Source organism: Gigantopelta aegis, chromosome 4, assembly GCF_016097555.1.
Source record: "Gigantopelta aegis isolate Gae_Host chromosome 4, Gae_host_genome, whole genome shotgun sequence".
Taxonomy (NCBI): Eukaryota; Metazoa; Mollusca; class Gastropoda; order Neomphalida; family Peltospiridae; genus Gigantopelta; species Gigantopelta aegis.
In genome coordinates this window covers 26254535-26268220 of record NC_054702.1, presented here as the reverse complement: position 1 = coordinate 26268220, position 13686 = coordinate 26254535, and the positions used below count along the sequence as shown (strand labels likewise).

The window sequence follows — 13686 nt, the reverse complement described above, 5'->3', positions numbered from 1 at the left end:
CCGGAAACTGACGTCATTTTGTAAACACGTGCACCGATGAAACGTGAACTTTTTGATGGTTCTGTTGTTTCAAGTTTATCTCATTAACTACATGGCTAATACACTTTGTTTACACTAGTGGATGGTCAGTGGGGTTTTTTTTAATGCACAAAGTTTGTGTTTTTAGAAAACGACGCCAGTTTGTGTTTTTAGAAAACGACGCCCAGTGACGGACGTTGTTGGTTTTTTAGAAAATGATTTCTGGTCTGGCAGATTAAAACAAAAACGCCATGCTAATTATATATATCGATAGATATATTTTTTTTACATTTATATATATCCAACTGCATGTGACATGTGTTAACTGTAATAGTTCCGGTATGAAGTACCGCATTATGCTAGACTGTCTCCCATGCCACTTTGTAGTTGGATGGCTGTTACAAAGTGAAAGTCGGTACTCTATCGGTTAATCGACTAACCCGGTTAATTGCACAAAATCGAGCAGCACCGAGGGTATGCAAATAAGCGGGTTTGACTGTATATATATATATATATATATATATATATATATATATATATATATATATATATATATATATATATATATATATATATATATATATATATATGTATGTATATGTATACATATACACATATAGATATATATATACACACACATATACATACATATATATATATATATATATACACACACACATTAGTGATTTCCCTAGAAATTTGGCATATATATATATATATATATATATATATATATATATATATATATATATATGTATACTGAAACAAAGGCACACACATTATTTACCCTCTGCACCAAAGTAAATACTAAACACACGGAGAGAGGGGGTGGGGGAACGACCTATATTTTCTTACTGCAGGCCTGCTACAGACACATTTGCAAAAAAAAAAAAAAAAAAATTAAAATTTAAACAAGAATTTAGGCCTATATTATAATTATTATGTGTGTAATTTAGCAGTATAAACTTTTATTTTAAAATTAAAAAATAAATAAATAAGATGTAGTAGCTGTGGTATGGCAAAATAAATACAAGTATAGATAATATCCAAGCAACTAAGATTAAATGAAAAATAAAGACCACACAAATTTAATGATGAAGGAATATACTCTTTATTCAAGAACTGGATGCATCGTTTTGTTGGTGGTTTTTTCATGGAAGACGATGGAATTGTGTATCTTATTTACAGTATAATGTGGGATTTTTATCACTGCACATGCTTTAACCATTTTGTTTGCTAAATTAATCTCCGTTGGTGTCAACAAGCAACAACATTAAAGTCAACGTAGTCACATTCTGTGAGGGAAGCCATGGAATTCCATCAGGTTTGTCGTTTTAATGACCCTACCCACAAGCGGCGCCTAGTCTCTTCTTTCGGAAATTTGTAAAACGATATTTTTTTTAACATCATGTTATGGTTTATGCAGCCAACTGCACAACATGTGTTAGGCATCGTGACCGTTAACTGTTGTAAATGATCGGCCAAAGTTGCCTCATTTCACTATCAAACCATACGTAACTAAGGAGAAGCTTCACCGCGTCACGTGATAAACAATGGCGGCCAGGGGTCGAAGTACCCGTATGTTCGGTTCCGAGAATACAGATATTTATATTTGAAGCAAGAATATGTAAGGTTTATTTATAAGAGATTAAACTAGCCGACAACTTGATAATATAGCTACAAACTCAGGATGGTTCCTTTATTATAAACTCAAGAGGGTTTATTAAGCACAGTCAAAAGGTACTTTTTTTTAATGTTAGAAGCAAACATATGAAGTATAATGCCTCGGACGACGGACAAGCCTGAATTTAAACTGAAATAATAAAATGGTGAAAGAAAAAGAAGAGTTAGGCCAATAAAATAAATAAATAAATATCTTTCAGATCACATACTTTCAGAATTTGATAACTGTAAATTAATCAAGGTATCGGTGCTACGTTTATTGCCATTTAAGCAAACGTACTACGGTGACACTCCAGAAAAAAAATCCACATATTAATGACTAATACACACACTACAGAAAGAAACCCGACAGCACCCACATTCAGCAAGCTTCGGCAAACTCCGGACAGCAGAATTCTAAGTTCGCCGACCTATATCGTGACATTGCGTCACATAATCGCCCACTCAGCCATTCCGTCTACTGGGTGGAATCGCCCAGTGAGCGATCACGTGATCTACGTCACGAAATAGGTCACCGAGCTTTGTAATTCTTGCAACGGAGTGTCACGAAGCGTAGCTGAATGTGGGTGCTGTCGGATTTCTTTCTGTACTATGTGTATTAGTGAATAATATGTGGATTTTTTTGTTAATCAGTTAACTCGAAAATGATCGATGTAACGGTATTTGACGTCAAACATAGGATTGTTGTGGTATTAGAGCGGGAATCTTTGCCAACTTTTTGGTTGTCAGGAATTGCCAAAAAAATACATAGCTTGGTCTCTGACTGTAATGAGAGCGTATTTATGTCCAAATGTCCGTTTAGCTCTCTTACAGTCAAGTACTCGGGCTAGGGTGTAGCTAAATGGTAGTAGAATGCTTGATGAAGAGATTAATTACCCTCGTGTGTTTTGGTATCGTCAGTATATATAGATTAGGAATAAACAATGTATTATGCTCGGCAGACTTGAAGTTGTATGTGTCTCATATACATGAAGTGAAAAGTAAATACAAGAAAAACATAAAAAGTAAAAGAAAAAAGAAAAAAAGAGAGAAATATTTAAAACTTTGTAAATAGTAATTATAAAGGAAATTAAATAATTTTTTCTTGGTATAATTTCTTTTGGACATCAGTATAGTTACATTGGAGATTTCATAGTTGTGATATGAATTATGACCGTTTAGGAATGATAACTTGATATGAATTATGACCCTCTGGAGGTGGGGTGTAGCTAAATGGTAGCAGAATGCTTGCTTGAAGTGTAATGGGTTATATGTAGTATCGATACCCCTTGCTGGATACAAGGAAGTTTTCCCATCCCTTCCAGGGCCTCATGATTCCTATAACAGGCTGTACAAGGAACATTTTCATTAGCAATATTTCTAGTCAATTACAAATTGATTAGAAACTACTGTTTAATGTTTTAAAATTGGCTGGCTATCTCTGAGACTTGCGTAGTGAATCACATGGTGATACTGAACAAAATGTTCCCTGCTGTATGGTACGTGTTGTCCGGTCTATGGGAATATGCTTATAATAGATTCCTTGCTGCTATTCAGTAGGAGTAGCCTATGTGGTGGCAGCAGGTTTCAGCTCATAGTTTAGACCATATGCCATAGCCATGGTTTAAAATGTGCCTAGTTGTCGTCGTAACCATTCCTTTTTCATTCATGGAATTAAAATAAAAATAATCTGGCATTTGCAGGATGTAAATTATGATGTTGATAAATTCATCATATGTAAACTTTTGATATATCTACTTGTGGTATCTCAGGAGTTTCTCCTCTTTCGTCTCTTTCCTGCAGGTCTGTAGAAAACTCTGTTGGAGTTTTTTCCCATCTGTTTGCACCTATCACTGGGTCAGCTGATTGTGTCACTTTGGTCATCGCGAATTTCACCTCTTCTAGTGGTCCAGTGCTTTGTACTGTACTAGTGACTGACAGCAGTGTATCTTTCAAGTATTTAGATTTTGTCTGATCACGTCTTCCTAATATCGCCTCGGCCTTGGAGTAGCTTGTCTGAAGATAATCGAGCTCGAGAAAATATCTCTTCTCATTTATCATTGTCTTGTGATCCATGTCAAAATGCCTCACATATTTTTTCTGGCCACTGCACTTCCTCATGAATGGGAAAACGGTGTTCTCAATGAACAGAATGATGGACAGTCGTTGCAGCTGCCACTGCATGCGTTTGTTGGACGAAACTAGTGCGCATGTTTGTGACATCATGGCAATGAGAGCGTTGATCATTAGCACGTAGGTGAGCAGTGCGAAAATTGTGAACAAAATGACCGCCAGCCAGGGGTCGTCTGCCTGGTTGAAGACCTTGATGTCCGATAGACCCAGCAGCAGGTTGAAGAGGGTCAGCAGGGACTTTTGGTACGACCCGAACTCGTCGACCGGCGGCTGCGAGTTCACAAACAGTAAGTAGATCATGGCCGTGAACGACACCAGCTCCAGGCCGATGATGACCGAGAAGCGGATCAGATCACTGAAGATGATCTTGTGAATCATGACCGTGAAGAAACTGAACGTCTTGAATGCTCGCAGAAAGAACGTGAGAAACCAGCATCCAGTGAGAACAGAGAATATGAGGAAATAGTTGGAACCAGGCTGGATCTTGTACCAGATGGCATCAATGAACGCAGTCAAAGAAAATAGAATGAGCAGCACACGGTATGTTCCATTGTGGTGGACGTTGGTCAGATGAAAGAATTGTTTTTGTAGCAGACGGCGGCGACATTCAAAGAGGACATACAGAATGGGCATCATAATATTGAAGAAGGTAAATAAGTTAACTAATGTTTCGAAATTCATGGCACTTGTTGAGTTTTGTGATGATTTAATATTGAGGAGCCTGGTTCGTTCTATGGCATACCACGCCATTGTGCTCATGTGGACCAGGTGGAAGATGGCCCATGCGTAATAGTACCACCGGTATAGCGACCACTTGTCTTTAATGATGCATCTGATCACTGGTAGAAGAAGAAATTGAAATGCTTTTTCGACCTCTGTCTTACTGATCCTGTCCAGGACTGATTGGTAATCTCTTGGATCAGGCAACCGGTTAAATCTGGTTTGATTTGTATTAACATCTTCAAGAACTAGATCTGTGTTTGTGTTCTGTGGAACTATTTTTGACCTTTTCGTTTCTCTGTTGCTTGAAATGCATTTCCGCATAGCCACAGGGTCAATCTCAGTTATATCATACTTTTTGATATCGAACAGGCCATCATCCTGGAGCCTGCAGTAAACATCCTCTAGGTTGAGGATGAAGTTGAATATTTCCATCTGTCCGAGTTTGCTAGCCAGCTGCAGTGGAGTGAGGTGTTCGTAGTTTGGAAGAAACCAGATGGCCACTGGGTCAGTTTCTTTAAAGTAAAAGTCTTTAATCTCTTCAATCTTCTCGCACGATCGTTTTGCTAGTTTGCCGTTAAGTGTCTTCATAATGCTAATAAAATTTTCCAGTTTATCAGGATGCAGGCATGAGAATTTCACGAGAGTGTGGAAAACTGTGTCACCGTAGCTGTTCCGAGCATTCATCTTGGCACCCGCGTTAATCAGTTGTAACACAATGTTGTTGTTACATGTAGCCGCTGCTACTGACAGTGGAAGTTCGCCCATCATCACTGTGTTTCGAAACCGACTTCCTGTTGCTGGGATGGTGAGAAGGTGGCGCTTCTCTGTGTGTGTGACCATCGCCTCAACTGCCTTGCAGTTTTCTTTGCTGATCGCTATGTGCAGTGCCGTTTGGCCTTCGTATTTTCCGCCTTTTGTCACTGTTAGCAGTGTGGGACAAAGGGAGATGAGGCTTTTCACCACATCGGCATCTTTGTAGAACTTGGTGGCCAGATGGAGCAAGGTTTCATCATCGACACGGTAGTTCTTCAACATTTCCTTACCTTTACGCTGATTCTTAAACCATTTGAGTAGCTTTTCTGTGTCATCACTGCCAAGGATGATGCTATTTACAAGTTCCTTCAACTTTTTTCTTTCTTTATCAAGATATCCGTCTTGCTCATTGGCCATCTTGGTTGTCATCTTCCTAGGAAGAATTATTTCGGAATCACAAAAATGTATATATGTATATATATGTATGTTAAAAGTTCCAAATCATATTTCATTGGATGTAGCTAACTTAGTTTTGATTCCTGGAAGCATCAAGTTTTCAGATACGTACAGAACAGGGGTGGGGTCACTACCGGGGGGGGGGGGGGGGGGGGGAGAAGAAAGGAATAAAAAAAATAAAATTTAAAAAAAAAAACGATATTTGCCAAATAGTTTTTTTTTTAATCAGTGATATTTGTAGTTTTATCTTGAATCATGAACGCGAAACGATAATCAGTGAAAACCCCCACAAATTGTATATATTTTACATAATAGAATAAATAATATAAAAAAGGAATAAAAGTTATGAATTTTAATTCAGCACATCTAGTACCACTGTGTCAAGTAGCCTTGTGCTTGAAACATGTATGGGGTATCTGTAAAAAAAAGTACTCGAACTTTGTGCAGAACTAGGGTAGTCATAGACACTACCCGTTATCTCAGAAACGATGAATAATAAAAAAATATATATATATATATATTTGTGTTATATTTATGGTGAAAGTTTCAAATTAAAAAAGGTTTTCTCATTTATCAATCAAGTCGTTAACAGAAATAATTTCTTTTTTTATTATTAAAACTCCATTTTTAAAAGAGTTTGCATCATTTGTTTTGGTGGATTTAGCAGTGATAATAATAAATTAGTTATTATTAAATTTTTAAAAATTCTAACCCTTTCAAGAGACAGTTTTCTCATCGACATATAACATAATATACTGGTTTTGTACAAACTTTGACAGTTTTGCATTTCATACTTTTTCTGCCATGCAATTTAAATTAGTTAGACTTTTTTTAATCACACAATATATTATGACAACATTTATATCCCCCCCCCCCCCCAAAAAAAAAAAAAACCCAACCAAAAACACATTGATAAAAACTAAAGAAAATAATTAATAAACCTCAATATAAAAAAAACTAGCATGAAAAAAGTAAATAAATAAAGACCAATAATAAAGAGAAACGAACCTTGCGTAGACCTGGGTATGGTAATTTGATAAAGATTTCTAGTTCTGTCAGCTTAGCCTCGATCACATAAATGACCGGGCGCCAAGAACGTGGGCCATTTTATACATATCTTTGTAGTGTAGCACATCTCGTCACTTGTGCAGTGGAAAATTCCACTTTATGTAACAGAAGGCAGTGTTATTGTCTTACTTGTTAATAGAAGGCGGGTCCATTATTGCATACTAGGTAGAAGGTATAGGGTTAGCAGTTCACTCAACCATGACCTATGTTGTTATAAGGTGTGTAACAAATGGGAGGATACCAAAAGAACTAGCATAAAAAAAGTAAAGAAAGAAAGAGAAATAATAAAGAGAAAGGAACCTTGTGTAGACCTGGGTATATATATATGGCAATTTGGTAAAAATTTCTACTTCTATCAGCTTAACTTCGTTCATGGGAATGACCGGTTGCCAAGACAAGACAAGACAAGACAAAGAGATTTACGTGCACATTTAGAGCAAGCTGTTGTAGCACACGCCTATCCTGGCCACAGGGACCGGCCTTGGCCGGTTCCCTCTGTCCAGGACAGGAAAGGGTTGGGGGAGGGTTGTAGAGAGGGAACGCCTGCACTGGCAAGTGCAAGGGAGCACCAGCAGTCCAATGTTGGTGACAGGCGGGGGACCGGTTGCCAAGGACGCGGGCCCTTTTATACACCTTGTCCATGTAGTGCAGCACGTCTGGTCACTCGTGCAGTGGAAAATTCCACTTTATGTAACAGAAGGCACAGTCAGATAGTAGAGTTTTTCTTTGAAATAACAAACAAATCAATAGTATATTAGTAATTTGAATCGGGTATAGTCCTCAACAAAAGTTATTTCTCCTTTTTAAAACTTTTGTTTCCGGGGAGTTAGAGTGGGCAAAACGTTTATCTCCTTGTTTTGTATGCAAGTTTTTATTTATTATGTCATTTGCAGTTATCTTACAGTTAAAGTTTGTTTTGTTTAACAACACCACTAGAGTACATTGTTTAATTAATCATCGGCTATTGGATGTCAAACATTTGGTAATTATGACTCATAGTCATCAGAGGAAACATGCTACATTTTTCCTAATGAAGCAAGGGATCTTTTATATGCAGGGCTAAAAATTCGGAAGCAGTCTACGGGAATCCTCCAATTCTAAACATATTCACAGAACTTTATCGACAGTGTTAGTATATATAGAATTCTGTGTCATATGCTACTGACTATATGGATTGAAAATAAAATAAAAAACCTTACTATTTACTGGAAAGAATAACCAATTTGTCAGTAACAGTTATCCAATTTTAAAGAAAAAAGAAAAAAGTTAACAGGTTTTTTTTAGTTGTTGGTTCCATTTTTTCTTTACAATCAGTGGTTCTTTTTAGGTGTCTTACAAGCCCCAAGTTCAGCCAGCAAACGTTTCACTAACGTTCACAAACTATTTGATTGGTTTGAAATGTGGCCATTTGGTTTACTGTGAATCACACAAACCATTCTAGCGGATGTTTTTCTGCTCGGTCTGGCTGAACGCAGCTGACATAATATCAGCGAACTAACATAAAAATGTTTGATGTATTACTAAATTTGGGAACATTTAATTATTGTATTGTTATTGGTAGCACTAAACCAATTAATTTCCTGCTCGGTCAAAGTTTGATGTTGATGATAACTAGTTTAACGTGCCCATATACCACTAGGGTTTCGAACACGCCCATCCCGAGTCCGACCTCCGATAAGATCGGAGGCCTGACTCGGGATGGGGGGGGGGGGGGGGGGGGGGGGGTGAAAATGGGCAGAATTTTGAAAATAGCAATTAGTAAAGAAGTTAATAGATTAAATAATAAAAATAAAAAAAGGTTACAAGCCAAAAATTAAAAAGAATTGACTGCTCGGCCGAATATTTATATGATTTGGAGCATTTTAGAAGGACAGTCCAAAATAAAATAAGAGAAAGAAGAGAGGATCGGACTTTTTAATAATATTAAAAAAAAAAGAAGAGTAATTTCGACATAAAATTTTGAACGCAGATCTAAAAGTTTAAAGTCCGATCGATATGTCCACGCGAGTGGCCTCGTTAAGGCCGTTTGGGTGCACAGCTTAAAGGGACGAGATGGGTTGCATCCCGTCAAGAAAACCCCTAGATTGACAGTCGATAGACGTTGAAGGTGTAGTGCTGTGCTGAAATACAGATCTTGAGAAGCCAGATCCGTCTGAACGAGAGAGAGTATCAGACTAGGGTATAGTCCAGTCGTCATGAGTTGGTATAGTGGTGCGGACGGGCCCGACTCCGGAGGATACGAGATGGTATCACAATAAAACAGAGTAAAGTCTAGAAAAAGAGTAGTAGGGGCCGACCCCGCTTCCTATTTCTTCTTAGAGTGGGGCGGTCAATCTTCCAGCGGTGCTAGGACAGGCTCGGACATGTAGAGACTAAACGCGAACAACCGTGGCGTTCTGCAGAATGGCCGTCATACGAGTCACGAAAAAAACCAAGTCGACAGTCAGACGGAGAAATGACGTGGAGGCAAGGAATCTCGCTAAAAAAGAATCCAACCTGGTGGTGCAGGCTGTCGAAACGAGAAGCGTTCCAGCGTTCAATCAGTTCCAATGGCCGCATACATCCCAGTAGAAAACTTCATTTCGCTGACAAAAACAACGAAATGAAGGACCCCCAAGTCGAACACACGAAAGCACGTGCAGTGTGGACAAGCGAAACAAACACGTCTTACCGCGTGGAGCTCCAGACTGGGAATCAAGTTTGATGTGCACCAGACTTTTGATAGAGAAGTTAACACCACAAGTCCTGTGATTGGTTATAAATGCAAGTGTGTTGGTTGTAAAAAAAATTAGTTTCATCTGGGCTAAAAAAGTATATAATTTTAATTCATCTAGTACCACTGTGTCAAGTAGCCTTGTGCTTGGAACATGTATGGGGTACATGTAAAAAAAAGTACTGAAATTTTATGCGAAACTAGGGGTGTTGTAAAAACATTTGGTTATACCGAAAATGAGCCATGAAAGGTACCATTTTCTGCAGTTAATACTTTGAGGTAGGGGTTGTAGTACTGATATTTATGGGCATAGTTTGGTTGATATGTTGCATATACATTGTAGTGTTTTTAAACACAAACGTTAACATGGTCGCCTGTGGGATTTTAATTGGTATAGTCCAACCTATAGCACATATTCAGTGCATAATAAATAAGATTATGATTTTTGTCATTTAATTAAATTAAACTATACTATTTTGTTAATTAGCCGTCACTCGGCCATGTAAGTTCACAATGACCTTGACCGTGACAATAATTACTGTACATGGTTAATGGAGTTTGAATAAAAATTAGCACTGAGGAAAAGTTGTTTGGGCCTATAATTCATACTATAAAGATTTGAATATTTTTATTTACATGGTGTTTGACTTGCTATATACAACTGCTCTTAAATATGGTAATATCTCTAGGCAATCTGAACTTAGATTGTAATAGGAATTTATTTTTATATTAAAAATAACGTGCCAATTACTATTGGGTTAATTTCCATAAACATACATGTAGTTAATGTTTCATGTATGTACTTCTGAAAGCTTAACTTTTTAAAGACCTTGATTTTTATTATCTTTTTGACATACTTATAGGGGGCTAAGTCATTTTTTAGACAAATTTGTAGTTTTATGCAAATCAAACATTTAATTTGAAAAAAAACATTACCAAAGCCATAATTACATTTTTGGTCACTATTGTGCCTTCTGTTCTCATTTATACATAACAATAAGCTTGTTAAACTTATCTTTAGGTCTCGAGATCAAATCTTTTTAAAAAATAATCAACTAGTTTGCTCTCATGAAGTGCATTTTAAGTGTATACTAGATTTAGAACCAATTTTTCCAGATTTGACTATCTACCTTGGTGTAAGTTGATAATTTATTTTATTGTTAAAGCTGTATTATCCAATGTTAATAGCTAAATAATATGCTGGATTACAGATTGTAGGAATACATCCAATATACTTATTGTATTGATCTGGATTAGAAAATAATGCAATAAAATAGATGTTCTGGTAATTATGTCATTTAAAAACAGGTTTTTTTTAGTAATGAATCAAAAATAAATATATGAAAGCTGCATGATAATTCCAGATATCACAAATATTTAAAACCTCCAATTACAGTAGGGTATACATAAAATATAGTCAGGAATATTGGTGGCTGCCAATGGTTTTGATGGTCCATTTTGAAAATCTGCATAGCTGATGGATTTGAAATTCCCACACATGGTAACTTGAAGACAGCCACACTCAGCATACAGAATTTCCCTCCAACAGTGATGTGCAGGATATTAAGTCATTACTTCATACAAGTGCAGTCATGTTGATTTTTCCTTCCTCAGACATTGTATTTTTTTAATACTGATATTTCTTTGATGTGCCTATTAAGGTCTTCATAATCTAGGGGTCAGTCAAGTACATGTGTTTCAATGGAATAAGTTTAAGGAGTTGAGGTTATCTGAACATCCATGTTGTCTCTACATATATAGATGAGCACACACACACACACACACACACACACACACACATCTGACAGTAAATATCTCCAGGAGTATTATTTTTAAAAAATATGTGCAAAACTGTACAAAATACATGTGCCTTGTGAGGTGTACATTATATTAGGTTGCACTGTAGAAACAACAAGTTCAGTGAGGTTCTCAGTTTATGTTAGAAGACACCAGATCCTGGTTGTCATAAAAACACATGATTTGACACCTTTTGAAAAATGTATGTTATCAGTATAGGTAGCACTAAACCAATTAATTTCCGGTTCGGTCAAAGTTCGAGGTGCACTGAATTTTTTTATAGAGAAGTTAACCCCACAAGTCCTGTGATTGGTTATAAATGAGAGTGTGTTGGTTGTAAAACAAATTAGTTTCATCTGGGCTAAAAATGTATACAATTTTAATTCATCTAGTACCACTGTGTCAAGTAGCCTTGTGCTTGGAAGTACTGATGTTTTGTGCGAAACTAGGGGTTTATGGGTCATAGTTTGGTTGATATATGTTGCATATAGTGTTTTTAAACACAAACGTTAACATGGTCGCCTATGGGATTTTAATTGGTATAGTCCAACCTATTATTGTTCTCTTCGTTGGCAATTTGGTTCATAGAAATGGGTCAATTAACCACCGCTTGGCTCCAGGCCAGACTAGTCTCAATAAACCACTATGTTTCGAACATGCACAGATTCGAATGTATGCTATGCTTTTGGAGCCAGTTTAAACTGAAGCTTCATAACTAGACTATTTTTTTATTTTATTTTATTTTGTTAATTCGGTAATGTTTTACTCACTGATTATTCAATTTTATAAATTTTTGGAAATATTTCACGCGAATCCAAATAGATTCGGATGTCTTATCCTGGCACGAATCAGCATTGGAGATTCGCGCAAAGTTTTAGCCCTGATATGCACTTTCCCACAAAAAGGAAAGCACATACCGTGGCTTTTGACAAATTGTGGTGCATTGGTTGGAATGAGAAAACTCCCAAATCAGCTGAATGGATGCACCGAGGTAATTCGATCCTGCGATGTAAGCACATGAGTCGAGCACTCAACTGACTGAACTAAATCCTGTCACTTAGCTTATAGATTCCATTTTTGTCTTCTAGTTGAATTTGATTTAATGTTTACCATATTGTTCCTGTCAAATTTGTCATCATGCTGGTCAGTTCTACAAAACCAGGCACACTTACTAGCAGTCATTAAGTGATACTCATACGAATGGCGCTTATTACTGGGGCGTTTCTCGTTCCGATGATGGGCTTCCAAAAAAGAATGACAACAACATGTTCCCAAAATTTGGTATGAATATTTAACAATTTGGGTCCTTTCTTGTACATTAATAGTGAAAAATGTCATCGGTTTACGAAGTTTTTGAAGTCATATTCTATCAATTTATATTTTAAAATGTGTTTATCGTACATACAAAAATTATCTCAACTAGGTAGAGACAGATTAACAAAAGATTAATTAAACAGAGTTTACAGGATAAACGAATCAGGAAAATATAATTTCAAACTCCATGAGCAGACAACATTATTTACTATGGGCGGATACTGCTGTTTGATTTATATACAGACCACTGTGTTCACAAACTGCACATAAACAATGTCATAGAACATTTTTGTTATTTCCAAAGTACATTTTTTCCAAAACAAACAAACAAACAAACAAAAACAAAACAAGAAAAAAAGAAAAGAAAAAGGAATCAAAGCCCCCCCCCCCCCCCCCCCCCCCAACAACCCCAAAACAATCCTCCCATCTCCTCCTCCAAAAAGAACAAAAAAAAAAAAAAAAAACTACAACAAACAAAATGACACATTTAAAATGGAGGCGGATACAATGTTTAGCCTTGCCTAGTCTGGTATTGTATTATTATTATTATTATTATTATTATTATTATTACATATTACGGGGGTAATTGATATAATTTGTTTAAAAATACATTTTCTTATTTAAAATGTTCAAACTGTAAAAAAGCTTAACCGGCCTTTGTCGGTAATTGAACCGCTGCCACTGATTTGTAAACGTACCTAACCACCAGGCCCATTCTGGGGCTTATTTCACAAAACATCATACGTTTATGTCTGTGACTAGCAGTTTATACCGGGCATACATTTACAAGTGTTCGGCATCTATTTCACAAAGAAAATTACATCATTACAGAAGATGGAGCATTTTAAGGACAAAAGAAAATGAAATACGTGTCCTTTTAGGGACCGTAGCAAAAGTATTTTGAACCCAAAAGAAATGTTTTGTCTAGGGGGGAGGGGGTCAAAGAATCCACTAGGGTCATTTCGTCTTTGTTTTGGAAAAAAAGGCTTCACCCTCTAAAAATACAAAAGGAGTTGAAAAACTATCTGTGTTTATTTCCTGTATTTACT

General features: G+C 36.6%; 1 protein-coding gene across 1 annotated transcript; it reads right to left on the bottom strand.

Moving 5' to 3' along the window:
• Nucleotides 1-2443: 2443 nt before the first annotated feature.
• LOC121369763 (transient receptor potential cation channel subfamily V member 5-like) lies at nt 2444-5718 on the bottom strand. Its single transcript, XM_041494821.1, has one exon. It carries the CDS (start codon nt 5716-5718, stop codon nt 3412-3414), a length of 2307 nt encoding a protein of 768 aa, XP_041350755.1. The 3' UTR covers nt 2444-3411.
• Nucleotides 5719-13686: the final 7968 nt, after the last annotated feature.